At 46.1% G+C, this 25031-nt stretch overlaps 1 protein-coding gene across 2 annotated transcripts in view; it reads left to right on the top strand.

Annotated features, from left to right (window-relative positions):
* LOC138655113 (ovochymase-2-like) overlaps nucleotides 1–25031 on the top strand; it is a 174045-nt gene that overhangs the window by 45123 nt on the left and 103891 nt on the right. For both annotated transcript variants that reach the window (XM_069743553.1, XM_069743555.1), the window contains exons 7-9: nucleotides 2484–2645; nucleotides 3059–3280; nucleotides 4086–4226. In XM_069743553.1, the coding sequence (XP_069599654.1) occupies nucleotides 2484–2645; nucleotides 3059–3280; nucleotides 4086–4226 (525 nt within the window). The remainder of the gene's footprint in view (nucleotides 1–2483; nucleotides 2646–3058; nucleotides 3281–4085; nucleotides 4227–25031) is intronic.

The following is a 25031-nucleotide window of genomic DNA, read 5'->3' as shown; positions in this document are numbered from 1 at the left end:
CATTAGGGGAGATCAGGGGGATGAGGAATATAGAAGGGTGGTGTCGAATTTCGTGGATTGGTGCAATGGTAACTATCTACAACTAAATGTTAAGAAAACCAAGGAGTTGGTGGCCAACTATAGCAGGATTAAGTTGGAATGCTTACCGATCACTATTGCTGGTCAGGAGGTAGAGCAGGTGGAGAGTTACAAATATTTGGGGGTCCATTTGGATAGCAAACTGGACTGGAGATGCCACTCAGAGTTTGTCTACAAGAAGGGGATGAGCAGATTGTATTTCCTAAGGAAACTGAGGTCTTTTAATGTGTGCAGCAAAATGTTAGAAATGTTCTACCAGTCTGTGGTGGCAAGTGCCATCTTTTTTGCAATCACATGCTGGGGTAGTAGTGTGCGGGCCTCTGATGCTAATAAGCTGAATAAGATTATTAAGAAGGCAAGTTCTGCTGTGGGCTGCAAGCTGGACTCTTTTGGGGAGGTAGTGGAGAAAAGAACTCTGAGAAAGTGTATGGCAATTATGAACAACAATGCACATCCACTATATGAGCTATTCATGAGACAGAAGAGCACCTTCAGTAACCGGCTAATACTTCTGAGGTGTAAGAAGGAAAAATATAGGAAATCGTTTGTGCCAACTGCCATGGGAATGTACAACAATAACATTAGGGTTAAACCACCAAGGTGAATGTCTACTTATTTCTCTACATTTCAGTTCACTCGTTGTGTATGTCCTATTCTAATGTATAATGTATAATGTTCTTCTGTCAACTCCACTGTCATGTCAGCTATGTAATTCTTTTATGATTTTTATGATTTGATTTAAGTTGTGCTGCTGTGATACCATAATTTCCCACGGGATCAATAAAGTGTATCGTATCGTATCGTATCGTATGAGCTATAGAAATCTAGGTCCACCAGGTAGAGTCCCCCCTTATTGTCTCATGGAGGGCAAACTAAGCTGGAGATCCTGATATGACATCTGTATGCTCTTATTTGTCTACTAGATGGTGGCCTGATTCAAAAGCATCGGGTATTCTAGAATATTCATGTCCACATAGTATATTTATTGCCTAACCATGAAGTATATTGGCCATCCACGTATAGCATATTGCCCAGCCACGTAATATATTGCCCAGCCACATAGTATATTGCCCAGCCACGTAGTATATTGCCCAGTCTTGTAGTATATTGCCAAGCCATGTGGTATATTGCCCAGCCACATAGTATATTGCCCAGCCACGTAGTATATTGCCCAGCCACGTAGTATATTTCCCAGCCACATTGTATATTGCCTAGCCACATAGTATACTGCCCAGTGACATAGTATACAGCACAGAGCCACGTAGTATACAGCACAGACACGTAGTATACTGCCTAGTCATGTAGTATATTGGCCAGTCACGTAGTATATTGCCCAGTCACGTAGTATATTGCCCAGCCACATAGTATATTGCCCAACCACATAGTATATTGCCCAGCCACATAGTATATTGCCCAGTCACGTAGTATACAGCACAGACACGTAGTATACTGCCCAGTCATGTAGTATATTGGCCAGTCATGTAGTATGCACCATATCTGTTAAAAAAAATTAAATAAATAATAGTTACATACTCACCTTCCAGAGCCCCCCGAACGAAGCGGCCGGTTACCGATGGTCCTCGTGCGCTTTGGTCCCAAGAGTGCATGGCGGTCTTGCGAGATGATGATGTAGCGGTTTCGACAGACCGCACGTCATCATCTCACGAGATCGCAGCATGGACCGGTTACCGGAGCATCACGAGCGGGAAAGGCCTGTTGTGGATCCGAGGGGCCGATGGACGGTGAGTATATAATGATTTTTTATTTTTTTAAATCATTTTTAACATTAGATCTTTTTACTATTCATGCTGCATAGGCCGCATGAATAGTAAAAAGTTGGTCACACAGGGTTAATAGCAGCGTTAACCGAGTGTGTTACACCGCGGTCAATGCTGCCATTAACCCTGTGTGAGCGCTGAGGGGAGTATGCGGACGACGGGCACTGACTGCGGGGAGGAAGGAGCGGCCATTTTCTTCCGGTCTGTCCCCGTCGCTGATTGTTCGTGGCTGTTTTGCCGCAACCAATCAGCGACTTGGATTTCCATGACAGACAGAGGCAGCGACCAATGAATATCTGTTACAGACAGACAGAAGGAAGTGACCCTTAGACAATTATATAGTAGATTTTACAACTGTACAGTAAGATGGAAATATAACAGGAGTTATTTGGCTGAACATTATGTTTATCAAGCGACCCAAGTATTTTCTTAGAGGCTACCATATTTCTTATGAGTGCTTATAAAAGGACTAGTCAAAATGCACACTGAAATATGGAGGGGAACTACCGTAATCACAACCCACTACATTTCTGTAGCTATTCTCTGTCATCAGTTTGCTAAATACCTTGACACTTTTTTTTCTCTATTAATTCTTCACTTTGTACAATGATGTTGTTTTTGCTACAGGGCAGTTTTGTGGAAAAGAAATCCCAGCTCCTGTTCTTGCAACATCAAATTCATTGTTGGTTCGTTTCAAAGCAAATGAACAGGGTCGGCGAGGATCGTTCCATGCTAAATACATTGCATTTGAAGGGGACGTTATTCCGACAGAAAGACCTTCTTACATCGGTAACTATCAACCTATTTCAATAGGTTTCATTTTTTATTAAATGTTTATAGTAATATAATACAAAAGTAGGAAGAAAATTCCACACTGCGAACTAATCACAATGAGAGTAGAAAGTGCGCAAAAGGAAAGAGAATCATAGTGAATTATGGAAGGAAGGAAAAATGGCTGCTGAATAAAGAATAAATTGTTTATAGTCTGTTACCATGACGATAAATAGGTCTGCATACTGCTTGAGACACAAACCAGTAGTGTGGTTTTGAACTTGAAAAAGTACAGTAATTGTGGAAGTGTGTGCAGCCTTTACATACTATGTAGTGTTAGCACATTTCAATGGCGGTTTATCCAGTTTTCTATTAACCTGATTCACCAACTATGTATTATGTACCATATTTCTTTGTATTGTTTCCTGCAGATTCCGGCTGTGGAAGTAATGCTCTACAAGAAGGACGCAAGGGTTTTATTTACTCCATGAATTACCCTGATACCTACCCAACTGATCTCCTTTGCAGCTGGAATATCTCGGTGACTCCAGGATGGCTTGTAAAACTGGCATTCACCGATCTTGCTATGGATGGGGAAATAGGACAATGTACTGGGGACGTGCTGGAAATATCTGACAGCTTTGATACGATAGGTAAAAAAATGGTTTAAAAAAAATGTGAAACCTGTTTGGAAAAATTAAAGGGGTTGTCCCATAAGAAAGTGCATTTTAGAATATAAAATAAGTTCCACAATTGGATGTGTTAAAAAATGTTCTTGTGCTGAGATAATATTATAAACGAAGACCATGAAGGAACACAGCTCCTGAGCAGGGGAGGAAAAAAAATTACAGCAGGGGATCACAACTTTCTGTGAGATACATTTCCCTGCCTGTTTTTAAACAATATTTTACCTCACAGAACCAGCAACTGTGATCCCTCTCCTGTCCTGTCTGTATACTCTTTTGCTTCCTCCCCTGCCCAGGAGCTGTTGTATGATCAGCCCATGTCCCTGTACGGTCAGACACGGCCATTACACAGTACACAGCAGGGGCACATTTATTAGATTATCTCAGCACAGGAACATTTTTTTCAATACATCCAATTGTGGAACTTATTATTATTCCAAGATCTATTAAAATATACTATGTTCATGTGAAAACCCCTTAACATTCAAAAAACAAATCTTACTTGCCCATAATTTGCATTGTAGGTACTTAGTGTCCGATTGGGGTTTCTTTTGCTCCACCAATTAAGCTTTATAGTAATAAGTGGGATGGATTACGTTTGGGAAATAATCCTTTAAAGGATTTTCTTATCTTAAATTTTATTTGGACATTTCAGACATATTATAAGGATCACTGTCTCCTGTCATCCTGCCTAATATGAGCGGCTATTTGTCTTTATTTAGCTAATAATGCAGCATCCAGGATGTCACTTTAATCCGTTTTGTCATTCCAGGCAGTTACTGTGGATTTGTTAAGCCTCCAGTGATCATCAGCTCTAGCAATAAGCTTTTCCTGAAATTCTCAACTGACAATTTAAAAACTGATCGTGGTTTTGAGGTAAAATGGGAAGAGGTCCTGCCTGATGATATTGAAGGTAATGGTTGGTGAAGGTTGGACATACAACAGTTCTTCAATATTCAGTGCTTTCTTGGTGGCATAATGGCTACACAGCTAAATGCTCTGCTAAGGTCTTCAGTTTTCAGCAGGCAATATTTGCATGTAAATTGTATGTACTTCTACACATTTCTTCCCACACCCAAACACGTGGTAGGTTACCAGTTTTCACTTCAAATGTGCAAGCATAAAAGGTACACTTCATAAACTTGGAGCTTACCCTCATGCATCAACTTTAAGAAGAACGTGGTGTGTTTCCCAGATGATCATCTAAAAAAATGGATACCAGGTAGAGAGTGTCCCTTTTTTGGATGGAAGACAACTAGAGTTGAGCGACTTTTACTTTTTTAGGATCGAGTCGGGTTTCGCGAAACCCGACTTTGGCAAGTCGGGTCGGGTGAAATCGGCCAATTATTGCGAAAAGTCGTGGATCGACCGAAACACGAAACCCAATGCAAATCAATGGGGAATCAAAGTCGACAGTGAGTGGAGGACAGGAAAACACCTACAGTGCCAATTTTTATGCCAAAAACATCAATTCTTATTTCTTAAGCTTGTCAATCTTAATTTACTTTATAATAATAGTTAGGCATTGAAAATGCAGCGCCCCAGAGATCTGGTCGTTGCAGGATGACACTCTGCCACTAAGGGGAGTAATGGTACGTCTGATGGCACGGAAGGAATTCTACTGACCAAATATCACCAGCACACATTACACTTCACACTCCGGCCATTAGGGGGAGAAAAAGGCTTTATTTATTGGGCCACTCCTCACACTGGTAAAACTAGGGGTTGGATAGGAAGTTAGTCAGAAGCTAACTGGGTTGGATTCAGGCAACATCCCGTGGCAGGGGGTGTTGCAGGGAGAAGACACAGGGGGGTCCCTGTCAGGCGTGGGAACCTGGCAGGTGCCTAGTGAACAGAGCAGAACGTTACGGAACCGCGCCTGCACACCCCGCGGCGGTATCCTAAGAAAGTGACACGAAGGGAAGGATATTGTGGAACATTGAGAAACGAGATCAAGCACAAAGGAGAACCAGTAGGAGTAGTGCCGTGAGACCGAGTCAACATCCTACTGAAGCGCGTAGCCGGTGGCTGGAACACCGCGGGAGTAACTGACTCTAGGCCTTACTTCGAACTCCGCAGGACAGTTAATTATAGGTTGGCTGTCTACCTTAAATGTCCTACGAAGACATAGGGGGCAACGTGTGGAGAGGGGCGTCTCTAGGGTCCCGGAAGAGCTCCGAGCCTTCCCGTCATACGGGTGCGTCCTAGCCATAACATACCTGGGGGACGAGAAACTAGTAACATCTGGAACAAGAGAGAGAGAATTAGAAAGAACGAACGAACGAGAACAGAAGTTGTGAGGACTATTCCGAATGCTCAGCAGGGTAGCACTACAACACACAGTCGCTAGTGGTAGGCACTGATTTCCACCTGCAAAGGGAACTCTGGATGTGCCCATCAGACCGGCCGGTCTCAGAAAGCCCTGTTAAACGTGCTCTGGATTGCGGATCCTGAAGTCTTCAGTAAGAGGTAAAGAGACTGCAACCTTGTGCCCTCGTAATTGTCTGCACCTCACACCATCACCATCCCCCTTACTGGGAAGCCCTGGGGACATACTTCACCTGTGGGAAGATATACCATCCAGCTGCCATTCCATCACCCCAGCGGACCCCACAGCAGCATCGGTCACCCTGACCGAACACCACAGGTGGCGTCACGAATCCCTGATAGACTGTACCACCTTTATTGGACGCTCCTTAGCAGGGTCGCGGACCGGGTCTAGCCACCGTGACAGCCTCAGAACCGAACCAGAGAGGCCCGGTACCGAGAACTCGTGGCCCTGTGTCTGGGGGCGATCCAAAAACGGGGTCATTTGGCTAAAGTTGTGGGGGTAGGGCTGGCTCAAGATTTTCGTGGGCCCAGGAAACGCAGACTACGTCACGGCGGTGGAGCAGGGAGAGGTAAGTATTTCAACTTTGCAAGTGCTGTGATCCCGAGCAAGCAGGGGGGCCCACTCGTTCGCATTGGCACTGGCACAGGGCCTCTCAAAGTACGGCAGTGTGTTTGACGGTGGGGGCGCCTCCCACCGGCAGAGACACTTTTGCGTACTATGAGGGGCCCTGTGCCAGTGACTTCGCCAACGAGTATGCCCCCCACCTGATGAAGGAACCTGCACTTTCATCTGCACCTTCCTGTTTGTCCCCGTGTAAGGCGGTATACTATGCGGGAAGGGGAACCTGACTTTCAGCAGGGTCAGATTCTGGATGTGTAGAGTGCAAGGGGAATGTAGTGGTCTGGGTCAATGTACCAGCAGACCCATGTAGCAGTGGCTGGCCAATGGGCAGGATGAGGAGGAAACACAGATATAGTTCCAAAGAATAAAGTAGGCTAAATGCAGTTAAAAATTGTTAACAGGACGAAACAGGCGGCATAGCTTTGTTCAGTGGCGAAAAACTGTAATGAGTGGCAGACACAGTTAGTAGGCCCAAGTAATAAAGTGGGCCAAATGAAGTTCAAAACTGGTAACAGGAGTAAACAGGCGGCACAGCTTTGTTCAGAGGAGGAGAACAACAAGCAGCACCAGACATCGTTAGTATGCCCAACCAAACCAGTAGCCCAAATACAGTGTAATATCTGATATAGGCCGAAAGCCTGAAGACTGAAGCTCAGCATTGTAAAGTGGAGGAGAACACCAAGCAGCTGCAGACACCTTTAGAATGCCCAACCAAACCAGTAGACCAAATGCAGTGTAATATGTGATGTAGGCCGAAAGCCTGAAGATTAAAGCTAAGCTTTGTAAAGTGGAGGAGAACACCAAGCAGCCGCAGACACCATTAGTACGCCCAACCAAACCAGTTGCCCAAATGCAGTGTAATATGTGTTGAAGGAAGAAAGCCTGAATATTGAAGCTGAGCTTTGTAAAGTGGAGGACAACACCAAGCAGCTGCACACACCTTTAGTATGCCCAACCAAACCAGTAGCCCAAATGCAGTGTAATATGTGATGTAGGCCGAAAGCCTGAAGATTAAACCTCAGCGTTGTAAAGTGGAAGAGAACACTAAGCAGCCGCAGACACCATTAGTACGCCCAACAAAACCAGTTGCCCAAATGCAGTGTAATATGTGATGTAGGCCGAAAGCCTAAAGATTGAAGCTCAGCTTTGTAAAGTGGAGGAGAACACCAAGCAGCCGCAGACACCATTAGTATGCCCAACCAAACCAGTAGCCCAAATGCAGTGTAATATGTGATGTAGGCCGAAAGCCTGAAGATTGAAGCTCAGCTTTGTAAAGTGGAGCAGAACACCAAGCAGCGGCAGACAGCGTTAGTACGCCCAACCAAACCAGTAGCTCAAATGCAGTGTAATGTCTGATATAGGCTGAAAGCCTGAAGATTGAAGCTCAGCTTTGTAAAGTGGAGGAGAACACAAGCAGCCGCAGCCACAATTAGTACGCCCAACCAAACCAGTAGCCCAAATGCAGTGTAATATGTGATGTAGGCCGAAAGCCTGAAGATTGAAGCTCAGCTTTGTAAAGTGGAGGAGAACACAAGCAGTCGCAGACACCATTAGTATGCCCAACCAAACCAGTAGCCCAAATGCAGTGTAATATGTGATGTAGGCCGAAAGCCTGAAGATTAAAGCTCAGCTTTGTAAAGTGGAGGAGAATACCAAGCTGCCGCAGACACCATTAGTACGCCCAACCAAACCAGTTGCCCAAATGCAGTGTAATATGTGATGTAGGCCGAAAGCCTGAAGATTGAAGCTCAGCTTTGTAAAGTGGAGAACACCAAGCAGCCGCAGACACCATTAGTACGCCCAACCAAACCAGTAGCCCAAATGCAGTGTAATATGTGATGTAGGCCGAAAGCCTGAAGATTAAGGCTCAGGTTTGAAAAGTAGAGGAGAACACCAAGCAGCCGCAGACACCATTAGTACGCCCAGCCAAACCAGTTGACCAAATGCAGTGTAATATGTGATGTAGGCCGAAAGCCTGAAGATTGAAGCTCGCTTTGTAAAGTGGAGGAGAACACCAAGCAGCCGCAGACACCATTAGTACGTCCAACCAAACCAGTAGCCCAAATACAGGTAATAGGTGATGTAGGCCGAAAGCATGAAGATTGAATCACAGCTTTGTAAAGTGGAGAACACCAAGCACCGGCAGACGTTAGTACGCCCAACCAAACCAGTAGCCCAAATGCAGTGTAATATCTGATACAGGCAGAAAGCCTGAAGATTGACAGCCGCAGACACCATTAGTACGACTAACCAGACCAGTAGCCCAAATGCAGTGTAATATGTGATGTAGACCGAAAGCCTGAAGATTGAAGCTCAGCTTTTAAAGGGGAGGAGAACACCAAGCAGCCGCAGACACCATTAGTACGCCAATTCAAAAAGTAGCCCAAATGCAGTGTAATATGTGATGTAGGCCGAAAGCCTGAAGATTGAAGCTCAGCTTTGTAAAGTGGAGGAGAACACCAAGCAGCGGCAGACAATGTTAGTACGCCAAACCAAACCAGTAGCCCAAATGCAGTGTAATATCTGATATAGGCAGAAAGCATGAAGATTGAAGCTCAGCTTTGTAAAGTGGAGGAAAACACCAAGCAGCCGCAGACATCATTAGTACGCCCAACCAAACCAGTAGCCAAAATGCAGTGTAATATGTGATGTAGGCCGAAAGCCTGAAGATTGAAGCTCAGCTTTGTAAAGTGGAGGAGAACACCAAGCAGCGGCAGACAGCGTTAGTACGCCCAACCAAACCAGTAGCCCAAATGCAGTGTAATATGTGATGTAGGCCGAAAGCCTGAAGATTGAAGCTCAGCTTTGTAAAGTGAAGGAGAACACGAAGCAGCCGCAGACACCATTAGTACGACCAACCAAACCAGTTGCCCAAATGCAGTGTAATATGAGATGTAGGCCGAAAGCCTGAAGATTGAAGCTCGCTTTGTAAAGTGGAGGAGAACACCAAGCAGCCGCAGACACAATTAGTACGCCCAACCAAACCAGTAGCCCAAATGCAGGTAATAGGTGATGTAGCCCGAAAGCATGAAGATTGAATCACGGCTTTGTAAAGTGGAGAACACCAAGCAGTGGCAGACGTTAGTACGCCCAACCAAACCAGTAGCCCAAATGCAGTGTAATATCTGATACAGGCAGAAAGCCTGAAGATTGGCAGCCGCAGACACCATTAGTACGACCAACCAGACCAGTAGCCCAAAAGCAGTGTAATATGTGATGTAGGCCGAAAGGCTGAAGATTGAAGCTCAGCTTTGCAAAGGGGAGGAGAACACCAAGCAGCCGCAGACACCATTAGTACGCCCATCCAAAAAGTAGCCCAAATGCAGTGTAATATGTGATGTAGGCCGAAAGCCTGAAGATTGAAGCTCAGCTTTGTAAAGTGGAGGAGAACACCAAGCAGCGGCAGACAGCGTTAGTACGCCCAACCAAACCAGTAGCCCAAATGCAGTGTAATATGTGATGTAGGCCGAAAGCCTGAAGATTGAAGCTCAGCTTTGTAAAGTGGAGGAGAACACCAAGCAGCCGCAGACCATTAGTACGCCCAACCAAACCAGTAGCCCAAATGCAGTGTAATACGTGATGTAGCCCGAAAGCCTGAAGATTGAAGCTCAGCTTTGTAAAGTGGAGAACACCAAGCAGCCGCAGACACCATTAGTACGCCCAACCAAACCAGTAGCCCAAATGCAGTGTAATATCTGATGTAGGCTGAAAGCGTGAAGATTGAAGCTCAGCTTTGTAAAGTGGAGGAAAACACCAAGCAGCCGCAGATACCATTAGTATGCCCAAACAAACCAGTAGCCCAAATGCAGTGTAATATGTGATGTAGGCCGAAAGCCTGAAGATTGAAACTCAGCTTTGTAAAGTGGAGGAGAACACCAAGCAGCCGCAGACACCATTAGTACGACCAACCAAACCAGTTGCCCAAATGCAGTGTAATATGTGATGTAGGCCGAAAGCCTGAAGATTGAAGCTCAGCTTTGTAAAGTGGAGAACACCAAGCAGCCGCTGACACCATTAGTACGCCCAACCAAAGCAGTAGCCCAAATGCAGTGTAATATGTGATGTAGTCCGAAAGCCTGAAGATTAAGGCTCAGGTTTGTAAAGTGGAGGAGAACACCAAGCAGCCGCAGACACCATTAGTACGCCCAACCAAACCAGTTGCCCAAATGCATGGTAATATGTGATGTAGGCCGAAAGCCTGAAGTTTGGAGCTCGCTTTGTAAAGTGGAGGAGAACACCAAGCAGCCGCAGACACCATTAGTATGCCCAACCAAACCAGTAGCCCAAATGCAGGTAATAGGTGATGTAGGCCGAAAGCCTGAAGATTGAATCACAGCCTTGTAAAGTGGAGAACACCAAGCAGCGGCAGACGTTAGTACGCCCAACCAAACCAGTAGCCCAAATGCAGTGTAATATCTGATATAGGCAGAAAGCCTGAAGATTGAAGCTCAGCTTTGTAAAGTGGAGGAGAACACCAAGCAGCCGCAGACACCATTAGTACGCCCAACCAGACCAGTAGCCCAAATGCAGTGTAATATGTGATGTAGGCCGAAAGCCTGAAGATTGAAGCTCAGCTTCGTACAGTTGAGAAAAGCAAGTAGCCGCAGACACCATGAGTACGCCCAACCAAACCAGTAGCCCAAATGCAGTGTAATATGTGATGTAGGCCGAAAACCTGAAGATTGAAGCTCAGCTTTGTAAAGTGGAGGAGAACACCAAGCAGCCGCAGACACAATTAGTACGCCCAACCAAACCAGTAGCACAAATGCAGTGTAATAGGTGATGTAGGCCGAAAGCCTGAAGATTGAAGTTCAGCTTTGTAAAGTGGAGGAGAACACCAAGCAGCCGCAGACACAATTAGTACGCCCAACCAAACCAGTAGCACAAATGCAGTGTAATAGGTGATGTAGGCCGAAAGTCTGAAGATTGAAGCTCAGCTTTGTAAAGAGGAGGAGAACACCAAGCAGCCGCAGACACAATTAGTACGCCCAACCAAACCAGTAGTACAAATGCAGTGTAATAGGTGATGTAGGCCGAAAGCCTGAAGATTGAAGCTCAGCTTTGTAAAGAGGAGAACACCAAGCAGCCGCAGACACAATTAGTACGCCCAACCAAACCAGTAGCACAAATGCAGTGTAATAGATAATGTAGGCCGAAAGCCTGAAGATTGAAGCTCAGCTTTGTAAATTGGAGGAGAACACCAAGCAGCCGCAGGCACAATTAGTACGCCCAACCAAACCAGTAGCCCAAATGTAGTGTAATATGTGATGTAGGCTGAAAGCCTGAAGATTGAAGCTCAGCTTTGTAAAGTGGAGGAGAACACCAAGCAGCGGCAGACATCGTTAGTACGCCCAACCTAACCAGTAGCCCAAATGCAGTGTAATATCTGATGTAGGCCGAAAGCCTGAAGATTGTAGCTCAGCTTCGTACAGTTGAGAAAAGCAAGCAGCCGCAGACACCATTAGGACGCCCAACCAAACCAGTAGCCCAAATGCAGTGTAATATGTGATGTAGGCCGAAAGCCTGAAGATTGAAGCTCAGCTTTGTAAAGTGGAGGAGAACACCAAGCAGCCGCAGACACAATTAGTACGCCCAACCAAACCAGTAGCACAAATGCAGTGTAATAGGTGATGTAGGCCGAAAGCCTGAAGATTGAAGCTCAGCTTTGTAAAGTGGAGGAGAACACTAAGCAGCCGCAGACACCATTAGTACGTCCATCCAAACCAGTAGCCCAAATGCAGTGTAATAGGTGATGTAGGCCAAAGCCTGAAGATTGAAGCCCAGCTTTGCAAAGTGGAGGAGAACAACAAGCAGCCGCAGGCACCAATAGTACCCCCAACCAAACCAGTAGCACAAATGCAGTGTAATATGTGATGTAGGCCGAAAGCCTGAAGATTGAAGCTCAGCTTTGTAAAGTGGAGGAGAACACCAAGCAGCCGCAGACACCATTAGTACCCCCAACCAAACCAGTAGCACAAATGCAGTGTAATAGGTGATGTAGGCCCAAAAGGCCTGAAGATTGAAGCTCAGCTTTGTAAATTGGAGGAGAACACCAAGCAGCCGCAGACACCATTAGTACGCCCAACCAAACCAGTAGCCCAAATGTAGTGTAATATGTGATGTAGGCTGAAAGCCTGAAGATTGAAGCTCAGCTTTGTAAAGTGGAGGAGAACACCAAGCAGCGGCAGACATCGTTAGTACGCCCAACCTAACCAGTAGCCCAAATCCAGTGTAATATCTGATGTAGGCCGAAAGCCTGAAGATTGAAGCTCAGCTTCGTACAGTTGGGAAAAGCAAGCAGCCGCAGACACCATTAGTACGCCCAACCAAACCAGTAGCCCAAATGCAGTGTAATATGTGATGTAGGCCGAAAGCCTGAAGATTGAAGCTCAGCTTTGTAAAGTGGAGGAGAACACCAAGCAGCCGCAGACACAATTAGTACGCCCAACCAAACCAGTAGCACAAATGCAGTGTAATAGGTGATGTAGGCCGAAAGCCTGAAGATTGAAGCTCAGCTTTGTAAAGTGGAGGAGAACACTAAGCAGCCGCAGACACCATTAGTACGTCCATCCAAACCAGTAGCCCAAATGCAGTGTAATAGGTGATGTAGGCCAAAAGCCTGAAGATTGAAGCCCAGCTTTGCAAAGTGGAGGAGAACAACAAGCAGCCGCAGGCACCATTAGTACCCCCAACCAAACCAGTAGCACAAATGCAGTGTAATATGTGATGTAGGCCGAAAGCCTGAAGATTGAAGCTCAGCTTTGTAAAGTGGAGGAGAACACTAAGCAGCGGCAGACAATGTTAGTACGCCCAACCAGACCAGTAGCCCAAATGCAGTGTAATATGTGATGTAGGCCGAAAGCCTGAAGATTGAAGCTCAGCTTTGTAAAGTGGAGAACACCAAGCAGCCGCAGACACCATTAGTATGCCCAACCAAACCAGTAGCCCAAATGCAGTGTAATAGGTGATGTAGGCCGAAATCCTGAAGATTGAAGCTCAGCTTTGTAAAGTGGAGGAGAACACCAAGCAGCCGCAGACACCATTAGTATGCTGTTGTGAATTCCGCTCTTGGACTCCCTCCGGTGGTTGTAAATGGCACTTTTGTGAGTTCTGCTCTTGGGCTCCCTCTTGTGGTTTTAAGTGGAATTGCTGCTCCTTGGATATAGCAGTCAGCAGCTGCTTCCACTGATTGTCTATTCTGCTCGGCTATTTAGCCTGGCTCTTTCCTTCAGCTTGTGCCACTTGTCAATGGTTCCTGGTTGGATTCACATCTCTTGGATTTCCCTGATATCCTGACCAGTTCAGCAAAGATAAGTCCTTTCTTTGCTCTTTTCTGTCCACATGTTGTGGACTTATTCGTTCTGTGCATTCTATGTTTTGTCCAGCTTGTCAGTATGGATTAATTCAGTTAAGCTGGAAGCTCTGGGAAGCATATTTACCCTCCACACCTTTAGTCAGGTGTGGAGATTTCTTGTAAACTCTGTGTGGATTTTTGTAGTTTTTAATACTGACCGCACAGTATTCCGTCCTGTCTTATATATCTAGCTAGACTGGTCTACTGTGCTACATCCTGCTTTCATTCTACGTATGTCTTTTCCCTCTCCACTCACAGTCATTACTTGTGGGGGGCTGTTGTGAATTCTGTTGTCGGGCTCCCTCTTGTGGTCATGAATGGTACTTCGGCTGGTTCTGTCCATGGACTTCTTCTGGTGGGTGTTTCTGAGTTTCCTTCCTCAGGTGACGAGGTTGATTCGTTAGCTGGCTGCTCTATTTAACTCCACTTAGATCTTTGCTCCAGGCCACCTGTCAATGTTCCAGTATTGGTCTAGTTCACTCCTGGATCGTTCTTGTGACCTGTCTTCCCAGCAGAAGCTAAGTTCCAGCTTGTATTTCTTTGGTTTACTATTTTTCTGTCCAGCTTGCTATTTTATTGTTGTCTTGCTTGCTGGAAGCTCTGGGACACAGAGGGAGCGCCTCCGCACCGTGAGTCGGTGCGGAGGGTCTTTTTGCGCCCTCTGCGTGGTCTTTTTGTAGGTTTTTGTGCTGACAGCAAAGTAACCTTTCCTATCCTCGGTCTGTTCAGTTAGTCGGGCCTCACTTTGCTAAATCTATTTCATCTCTGTGTTTGTATTTCATCTTTACTCACAGTCATTATATGTGGAGGGCTGCCTTTTCCTTTGGGGAATTTCTCTGAGGCAAGGTAGGCTTTATTTTTCTATCTTCAGGGCTAGCTAGTTTCTTAGGCTGTGCCGAGTTGCATAGGGAGCGTTAGGCGCAATCCACGGCTATTTCTAGTGTGTTTGATAGGATTAGGGATTGCGGTCAGCAGAGTTCCCACGTCCCAGAGCTCGTCATTTATTATCAGTAACTATCAGGTCATTCCGTGTGCTCTTAACCACCAGGTCCATTATTGTCCTGACCACCAGGTCATAACAGTACAGGTGGCCCAAAGTACTAATGCATCTCAATAGAGGGATAAGAGAAGTTCTGAGACCATTTTTTTTCTTTGCAGTGTGTTTTGTTTCTCTTTTCCCCTTTACCTCTGGGTGGTTCAGGACACTGGTGTAAACATGGACATTCAAGGTCTGTCCTCTTGGATGGATAATCTCACTACAAGGGTACAAAACATTCAAGATTTTGTGGTTCAGAATCCGATGTCAGAGCCTAGGATTCCAATTCCTGATTTGTTTTTTGGTGATAGATCTAAGTTCTTGAATTTCAAAAATAATTGTAAATTGTTTCTTGCCTTGAAACCTCGCTCCTCAGGTGACCCTGTTCAACAAGTAAGGATCATTATTTCTTTGTTACGTGGTGACCCTCAAGACTGGGCATTTTCCCTTGCGCCAGGAGATCCAGCATTGCGTGATGTTGATGCGTTTTTCCTGGCGCTTGGATTGCTTTATGATGAACCTAATTTAGTGGATCAGGCAGAGAAAATCTTGCTGGCTCTGTGTCAGGGTCAGGATGAAGCGGAGATATATTGTCAGAAGTTTAGAAAGTGGTCTGTGCTCACTCAGTGGAATGAATGTGCCCTGGCAGCAATCTTCAGAAAGGGTCTCTCTGAAGCCCTTAAGGATGTCATGGTGGGGTTTCCCATGCCTGCTGGTTTGAATGAGTCTATGTCCTTTGCTATTCAGATCGATCGACGCTTGTGTGAGCGTAAAGCTGTGCACCATTTGGCGGTACTATCTGAGCATGGGCCTGAGCCTATGCAATGTGATAGGACTTTGACCAGAGCTGAACGGCAAGAACACAGACGTCGGAATGGGCTATGTTTTTACTGTGGTGATTCCACTCATGCTATCTCCGATTGTCCTAAGCGCACTAAGCGGTTCGCTAGGTCTGCAACCATTGGTACGGTACAGTCTAAATTTCTATTGTCTGTTACTCTGATTTGCTCTTTGTCATCCTATTCTGTTATGGCATTTGTGGATTCAGGCGCTGCCCTGAATTTGATGGACTTGGAGTATGCTAGGCGCTGTGGTTTTTTCTTGGAGCCCTTGCAGTATCCTATTCCATTGAGAGGAATTGATGCTACGCCTTTGGCCAAGAATAAGCCTCAGTACTGGACCCAATTGACCATGTGCATGGCTCCTGCACATCAGGAGGATATCCACTTTCTGGTGTTGCATAATCTGCATGATGTGGTCGTTTTGGGGTTGCCATGGCTACAGGTTCATAATCCAGTATTGGACTGGAAATCTATGTCTGTGTCCAGCTGGGGTTGCCAGGGGGTACATGGTGATGTTCCATTTTTGTCTATTTCGTCTTCCACTCCTTCTGAAGTTCCAGAGTTTTTGTCGGATTATCGGGATGTATTTGATGAGCCCAAAGCCAGTGCCCTACCTCCTCATAGGGATTGCGATTGTGCAATTAATTTGATTCCTGGTAGTAAATTTCCTAAGGGCCGATTGTTCAATTTATCTGTGCCAGAGCACGCCGCTATGCGGAGTTATATAAAGGAGTCCTTGGAGAAAGGCCATATTCGCCCGTCGTCATCACCGTTAGGAGCAGGGTTCTTTTTTGTGGCCAAGTAGGATGGTTCTTTGAGACCTTGTATTGATTTCCGCCTTCTTAATAAAATTACTGTCAAATTTCAGTATCCTTTGCCGTTGCTGTCTGATTTGTTTGCTCGTATTAAAGGGGCTAGTTGGTTCACCAAGATAGATCTTCGAGGGGCGTATAATCTTGTGCATATTAAACAAGGCGATGAATGGAAAACAACATTTAATACGCCCGAGGGCCATTTTGAGTACCTGGTTATGCCATTCGGGCTTTCTAATGCTCCATCTGTGTTTCAGTCCTTTATGCATGACATCTTCCGAGAGTACCTGGATAAATTCCTGATTGTGTATTTGGATGATATTTTGGTCTTTTCGGATGATTGGGAGTCTCATGTGAAGCAGGTCAGAATGGTGTTCCAGGTCCTTCGTGCGAATTCCTTGTTTGTGAAGGGGTCAAAGTGTCTCTTTGGAGTTCAGAAGGTTTCATTTTTGGGGTTCATTTTTTCCCCTTCTACTATCGAGATGGACCCTGTTAAAGTCCAGGCCATTTACGATTGGACTCAGCCGACATCTGTGAAGAGCCTGCAAAAGTTCCTGGGCTTTGCTAATTTTTATCGGCGCTTCATCGCTAATTTTTCTACTGTTGCTAAACCGTTGACTGATTTGACCAAGAAGGGTGCTGATGTGGTCAATTGGTCTTCTGCAGCTGTAGAGGCTTTTCAGGAGTTGAAGCGTCGTTTTTCTTCTGCCCCTGTGTTGTGCCAGCCAGATGTTTCGCTCCCGTTTCAGGTTGAGGTTGATGCTTCTGAGATTGGAGCAGGGCCTGTTTTGTCGCAAAGAAGTTCTGATGGCTCGGTGATGAAGCCATGTGCTTTCTTTTTTAGAAAGTTTTCGCCTGCTGAGCGTAACTATGATGTTGGTAATCGTGAGTTGTTGGCCATGAAGTGGGCATTCGAGAAGTGGCGTTATTGGCTGGAAGGAGCCAAGCATCGCGTGGTGGTCTTGACAGATCACAAGAATTTGACTCATCTTGAGTCTGCCAAACGGTTGAATCCGAGACAGGCTCGATGGTCGTTATTTTTCTCCCGTTTTGATTTTGTGGTTTCGTACCTTCCGGGCTCTAAGAATGTGAAGGCTGATGCCCTGTCAAGGAGTTTTGTGCCTGACTCTCCGGGTGTTCCTGAGCTGGCGGGTATTCTCAAAGAGGGGGTAATTTTGTCTGCCATCTCCCCTGATCTGCTGCGGGTGCTGCAAAAATTTCAGGCTGATAGACCTGACCGTTGCCCAGCGGAGAAACTGTTTGTCCCTGATAGATGGACTAGTAGAGTTATCTCTGAGATTCATTGTTCAGTGTTGGCTGGGCATCCTGGAATCTTTGGTACCAGAGATTTGGTGGCTAGATCCTTCTGGTGGCCGTCTTTGTCACGGGATGTGCGTTCTTTTGTGCAGTCCTGTGGGACTTGTGCTCGGGCTAAGCCCTGCTGTTCTCGTGCCAGTGGGTTGCTTTTGCCCTTGCCGGTCCCGAAGAGGCCCTGGATGCATATTTCTATGGATTTTATTTCGGATCTCCCCGTCTCTCAAAAGATGTCGGTCATTTGGGTGGTTTGTGATCGCTTTTCTAAGATGGTCCATTTGGTACCTTTGTCTAAATTGCCTTCCTCCTCTGACTTGGTGCCATTATTTTTCCAGCATGTGGTTCATTTACATGGTATCCCGGAGAACAACGTTTCTGACAGAGGTTCCCAGTTTGTTTCGAGGTTTTGGCGATCCTTTTGTGCCTAGGATGGGCATTGATTTGTCTTTTTCCTCGGCTTTCCATCCTCAGACAAATGGCCAAACCGAACGAACTAATCAAACTTTGGAAACATATCTGAGATGCTTTGTTTCTGCTGATCAGGATGATTGGGTGTCCTTTTTGCCGTTGGCTGAGTTCGCCCTTAATAATCGGGTCAGCTCGGCTACTTTGGTTTCGCCGTTTTTCTGCAATTCTGGTTTCCATCCTCGTTTCTCTTCAGGGCAGGTTGAGTCTTTGGACTGTCCTGGTGTAGATACTGTGGTGGACAGGTTGCAGCAGATTTGGACTCATGTGGTGGACAATTTGACATTGTCCCAGGAGAAGGCTCAACGTTTCGCTAACCGCCGGCGCTGTGTGGGTCCCCGACTTCGTGTTGGGGATTTGGTTTGGTTGTCGTCTCGTTATATTCCTATGAAGGTTTCCTCTCCTAAGTTTAAGCCTCGTTTCATTGGTCCATATAAGATATCTGAGGTTATCAATCCTGTGTCATTTCTTTTGGCCCTTCCTGCTTCTTTTGCCATCCATAATGTGTTCCATAGGTCGTTATTGCGGAGATACGTGGCGCCTGTGGTTCCATCCGTTGATCCTCCTGCCCCGGTGTTGGTTGAGGGGGAGTTGGAGTATGTGGTGGAGAAGATTTTGGATTCTCGTGTTTCGAGACGGAAACTCCAGTACCTGGTCAAGTGGAAGGGTTATGGTCAGGAAGATAATTCCTGGGTTTTTGCCTCTGATGTTCATGCTGCCGATCTGGTTCGTGCCTTTCATTTGGCTCATCCTGGTCGGCCTGGGGGCTCTGGTGAGGGTTCGGTGACCCATCTTCAAGGGGGGGGGGGTACTGTTGTGAATTCTGTTGTCGGGCTCCCTCCTGTGGTCATGAATGGTACTTCGGCTGGTTCTGTCCATGGACTTCTTCTGGTGGGTGTTTCTGAGTTTCCTTCCTCAGGTGACGAGGTTGATTCGTTAGCTGGCTGCTCTATTTAACTCCACTTAGATCTTTGCTCCAGGCCACCTGTCAATGTTCCAGTATTGGTCTAGTTCACTCCTGGATCGTTCTTGTGACCTGTCTTCCCAGCAGAAGCTAAGTTCCAGCTTGTATTTCTTTGGTTTACTATTTTTCTGTCCAGCTTGCTATTTTATTGTTGTCTTGCTTGCTGGAAGCTCTGGGACACAGAGGGAGCGCCTCCGCACCGTGAGTCGGTGCGGAGGGTCTTTTTGCGCCCTCTGCGTGGTCTTTTTGTAGGTTTTTGTCCTGACCGCAAAGTAACCTTTCCTATCCTCGGTCTGTTCAGTTAGTCGGGCCTCACTTTGCTAAATCTATTTCATCTCTGTGTTTGTATTTTCATCTTTACTCACAGTCATTATATGTGGGGGGCCTTTTCCTTTGGGGAATTTCTCTGAGGAAAGGTAGGCTTTATTTTTCTATCTTCAGGGCTAGCTAGTTCCTTAGGCTGTGCCGAGTTGCATAGGGAGCGTTAGGCGCAATCCACGGCTATTTCTAGTGTGTTTGATAGGATTAGGGATTGCGGTCAGCAGAGTTCCCGAATCCCAGAGCTCGTCCATTATTATCAGTAACTATCAGGTCATTCCGTGTGCTCTTAACTACCAGGTCCATTATTGTCCTGACCACCAGGTCATAACAGGGGGCTATCTATCCTTTGGGGATTTTCTCTGAGGCAAGATAGTTTTCCTGTTTCTATCTTTAGGGGTAGTTAGTTCTCAGGCTGTGACGAGGTGCCTAGGGAGTGACAGGAGCATCCCACGGCTACTTCTAGTGTTATGTTGAGCTTAGGGACTGCGGTCAGTACAGGTACCACCTCCTTCAGAGCTCGTCCCATGTTGCTCCTAAACCACCAGTTCATAACAGTATGCCCAACCAGACCAGTAGCCCAACCAAATTCAGTGTAATATGTGATATAGGCCGAAAGCCTGAAGATTGAAGCTCAGCTTTGTAAAGTGGAGGAGAACACCAAGCAGCCGCAGACACCATTAGTACGCCCAACCAAAAAGTAGCCCAAATGCAGTGTAATATGTGATGTAGGCCGAAAGCCTGAAGATTGAAGCTCAGCTTTGTAAAGTGGAGAACACCAAGCAGCAGCAGACAACGTTAGTACGCCAAACCAAACCAGTAGCCCAAATGCAGTGTAATATCTGACATAGGCAGAAAGCCTGAAGATTTAAGCTCAGCTTTGTAAAGTGTGGAGGAGAACACCAAGCAGCCGCAGACACAATTAGTACGCCCAACCAAACCAGTAGCCCAAATGCAGTGTAATAGGTGATGTAGGCCGAAAGCCTGAAGAATGAAGCTCAGCTTTGTAAAGTGGAGGAAAACACCAAGCAGCCGCAGACACCATTAGTACGCCTAACAAAACCAGAAGCCCAAATGCAGTGTAATATCTGATATAGGCCGAAAGCCTGAAGATTGAAGCTCAACTTTGTAAAGTGAAGAACACGAAGCAGCCGCAGACACCATTAGTATGCCCAACCAAACCAGTAGCCCAAATGCAGTTTAATAGGTGATATAGGCCGAAAGCCTGAAAATTGAAGCCCAGCTTTGTAAAGTGGAGGAGAACACCAAACAGCCGCAGACACCATTAGTACCCCCAACCAAACCAGTAGCCCAAATGCAGTTTAATATGTGATGTAGGCCGAAAGCCTGAAGATTGAAGCTCAGCTTTGTATAGTGGAGGAGAACACTAAGCAGCGGCAGACAACATTAGTACGCCCAACCAAACCAGTAGCCCAAATACAGTGTAATATCTGATATATGCAGAAAGCCTGTAGATTGAAGCTCAGCTTTGTAAAGTGGAGGAGAACACCAAGCAGCCGCAGACACCATTAGTACGCCCAACCAGACCAGTAGCCCAAATGCAGTGTAATATGTGATGTAGGCCGAAAGCCTGAAGATTGAAGCTCAGCTCTGTAAAGTGGAGGAGAACACCAAGCAGCGGTAGACACCATTAGTACGCCCAACCAAACCAGTAGCCCAAATGCAGTGTAATATGTGATGTAGGCCGAAAGCCTGAAGATTGAAGCTCAGCTTTGTAAAGTGGAGGAGAACACCAAGCAGCCGCAGACACCATTAGTACGCCCAACCAAAACCAGTAGCCCAAATTCAGTGTAATATGTGATGTAGATTGAAAGCCTGAAGATTGAAGCTCAGCTTTGTAAAGTGGAGGAGAACACCAAGCAGCGGCAGACAACGTTGATACACCCAACCAAACCAGTAGTCCAAATGCAGTGTAATATCTGATATAGGCAGAAAGCCTGAAGATTGAATCTCAGCTTTGTAAAGTGGAGGAGAACACCAAGAGCCGCAGACACCATTAGTACGCCCAACCAGACCAGTAGCCCAAATGCAGTGTAATATGTGATGTAGGCCAAAAGCCTGAAGATTGAAGCTCAGCTTTGTAAAGTAGAGGAGAACACCAAGCAGCCGCAGACACCATTAGTACGCCCAACCAAACCAGTAGTCCAAATGCAGTGTAATATGTGATGTAGGCCGAAAGCCTGAAGATTGAAGCTCCGCTTTGTAAAGTGGAGGAGAACACTAAGCAGCGGCAGACAACGTTAGTACGCCCAACCAAACCAGTAGCCCAAATACAGTGCAATATCTGATATATGCAGAAAGCCTGTAGATTGAAGCTCAGCTTTGTAAAGTGGAGGAGAACACCAAGCAGCCGCAGACACCATTAGTGCGCCCAACCAGACCAGTAGCCCAAATGCAGTGTAATATATGATGTAGGCCGAAAGCCTGAAGATTGAAGCTCAGCTCTGTAAAGTGGAGGAGAACACCAAGCAGCGGTAGACACCATTAGTACGCCCATCCAAACCAGTAGCCCAAATGCAGTGTAATATGTGATGTAGGCCGAAAGCCTGAAGATTGAAGCTCAGCTTTGTAAAGTGGAGGAGAACACCAAGCAGCCGCAGACACCATTAGTACGCCCAACCAAAACCAGTAGCCCAAATTCAGTGTAATATGTGATGTAGATTGAAAGCCTGAAGATTGAAGCTCAGCTTTGTAAAGTGGAGGAGAACACCAAGAGCCGCAGACACCATTAGTACGCCCAACCAGACCAGTAGCCCAAATGCAGTGTAATAGGTGATGTAGGCCGAAAGCCTGAAGATTGAAGCTCAGCTTTGTAAAGTAGAGGAGAACACCAAGCAGCCGCAGACACCATTAGTACGCCCAACCAAACCAGTAGTAAAAATGCAGTGTAATATGTGATGTGGCCGAAAGCCTGAAGATTGAAGCTCCGCTTTGTAAAGTGGAGGAGAACACCAAGCAGCCGCAGACACCATTAGTACGCCCAACCAGACCAGTAGCCCAAATGCAGTGTAATATATGATGTAGGCTGAAAGCCTGAAGATTGAAGCTCAGCTCTGTAAAGTGGAGGAGAACACCAAGCAGCCACAGACACTATTAGTACGCCAAACCAAACCAGTAGCCCAAAGGCAGTGTAATATCTGATATAGGCAGAAAGCCTGAAGATTGAAGCTCAGCTTTGTAAAGTGGAGAACACCAAGCAGCACCAGACACCATTAGTATGCCCAACCAAACCAGTAGCCCAAATGCAGCGTAATATGTGATGCAGGCCGAAAGCCTGAAGATTGAAGCTCAGCTCTGTAACGTGGAGGAGAACACCAAGCAGCGGCAGACACCGTTAGTACGCCCAACCAAACCAGTAGCCCAAATCCCGTGTAATATCTGATGTAGACCGAAAACCTGAAGATTGAAGCTCAGCTTTGTACAGTTGAGAAAAGCAAGCAGCCACAGACACCATTAGTACGCCCAACCAAACCAGTAGCCAAATGCAGTGTAATATGTGATGTAGGCCGAAAGCCTGAAGATTGAAGCTCAGCTTTGTAAAGAGGAGGAGAACACCAAGCAGCCGCAGACACCATTAGTACGCCCAACCAAACCAGTAGCCCAAATGCAGTGTAATAGGTGATGTAGGCCGAAAGCCTGAAGATTGAAGCTCAGCTTTGTAAAGTGGAGAACACCAAGCAGCCGCAGACACCATTAGTACGCCTAACCAAACCAGTAGCCCAAATGCAGTGTAATATCTGATATAGGCCGAAAGCCTGAAGATTGAAGCTCAGCTTTGTAAAGTGGAAGAGAACACCAAGCAGCCGCAGACACCATTAGTATGCCCAACCAAACCAGTAGCCCAAATGCAGTGTAATATGTGATGTAGGCCGAAAGCCTGAAGATTGAAGCTCAGCTTTGTAAAGTGGAGGAGAAGACCAAGCAGCCGCAGACACCATTAGTACGCCCAACCAAACCAGTAGCCCAAATGCAGTGTAATATGTGATGTAGGCCAAAAGCCTGAAAATTGATGCTCAGCTTTGTAAAGTGGAGGAGAACACCAAGCAGCCGCAGACACCATTAGTACGCCCAACCAATCCAGTAGCCCAAATGCAGTGTAATATGTAATGTAGGCCGAAAGCCTGAATCTTGAAGCTCAGCTTTGTAAAGTGGAGGAGAACACCAAGCAGTGGTAGACACCGTTAGTACCCCCAACCAAACCAGTAGCCCAAATGCAGTGTAATATCTGATGTAGGCCAAAAGCCTGAAGATTGAAGCTCAGCTTTGTAAAGTGGAGAACACCAAGCAGCGGCAGACACCGTTAGTACCCCCAACCAAACCAGTAGCCCAAATGCAGTGTAATTTCTGATGTAGGCCGAAAGCCTGAAGATTGAAACTCAGCTTTGTACAGTTGAGAAAAGGAAGCAGACGCAGACACCATTAGTACTCCCAACCAAACCAGTAGCCAAAATGCAGTGTAATATGTGATGTAGGCCAAAAGCCTGAAGATTGAAGCTCAGCTTTAAGTGGAGGAGAACGCCAAGCAGCGTCAGACACCGTTAGTACGCCCAACCAAACCAGTTGCCCAAATGCAGTGTAATATGTGATGTAGGCCGAAAGCCTGAAGATTGAAGCTCAGCTTTGTAAAGTGGTGGAGAACACCAAGCAGCGGCAGACACCATTAGTACGCCCAACCAAACCAGTAGCCCAAATGCAGTGTAATATCTGATGTAGGCCGAAAGCCTGAAGATTGAAGCTCAGCTTTGTAAAGTGGAGGAGAACACCAAGCAGCGGCAGACACCGTTAGTACACCCAATTAAACCAGTAGCCCAAATGCAGTGTAATATCTGATGTAGGCCGAAAGCCTGAAGATTGAAGCTCAGCTTTGTACAGTTGAAAAAAGCAAGCAGCCGCAGACACCATTAGTACGCCCAACCAAACCAGTTGCCCAAATGCAGTGTAATATGTGATGTAGGCCAAAAGCCTGAAGATTGAAGCTCAGCTTTTTAAAGTGGAGGAGAACACCAAGCAGCCGCAGACACCATTAGCACTCCCAACCAAACCAGTAGGCCAAATGCAGTGTAATATCTGACATAGGGCGAAAGCCTGAAGATTGAAGCTCAGCTTTGTAAAGTGGAGTAGAACACCAAGCAGCGGCAGACACCGTTAGTAGGCCCAACCAAACAAGTAGGCCAAATGCAGTTTAATGTTTGATATAGGCTGAAAGCCTGTAAATTTAAGCTCAGCTTTATTCAGTGGAGAACACCAAGCTGCGGCACACACCATTTGTAGGCCCAACCAAAGAAGTAGGCCAAATGCAGTTTAATATCTGACAGTGGATGAAAATTGAGGCTCAGCTTTTTTCAGTGGAGGACAACAGTAATAGGAGGCAGACACAGTTAGTAGCCCTTAATCAGTAAGTAGGCAAAATGCAGTTCAAAATTGGTAAGTGGAGTACACAGGCGGCATAGCTTTGTTCAGCGGAGGACAACTGTAATAAGTGGCTCAGAGAAACAGAGAAGGCCCACAATTAAAAAAAGGTGGCTAATTGCAGTTCAGAGTTGGTACGAGGAGTACACAGGCGGCATAGCGTGGTTAAGTGGAGGAGGACAAATGTAATTAGTGGCTTTGACACACTGAGTAGGCCTAATATAAAAAAT

Source organism: Ranitomeya imitator, chromosome 1, assembly GCF_032444005.1.
Source record: "Ranitomeya imitator isolate aRanImi1 chromosome 1, aRanImi1.pri, whole genome shotgun sequence".
Lineage (NCBI taxonomy): Eukaryota > Metazoa > Chordata > Amphibia > Anura > Dendrobatidae > Ranitomeya > Ranitomeya imitator.
The sequence above is the reverse complement of the archived record's forward strand: the minus strand, read 5'-3'. Positions and strand labels throughout refer to the sequence as shown.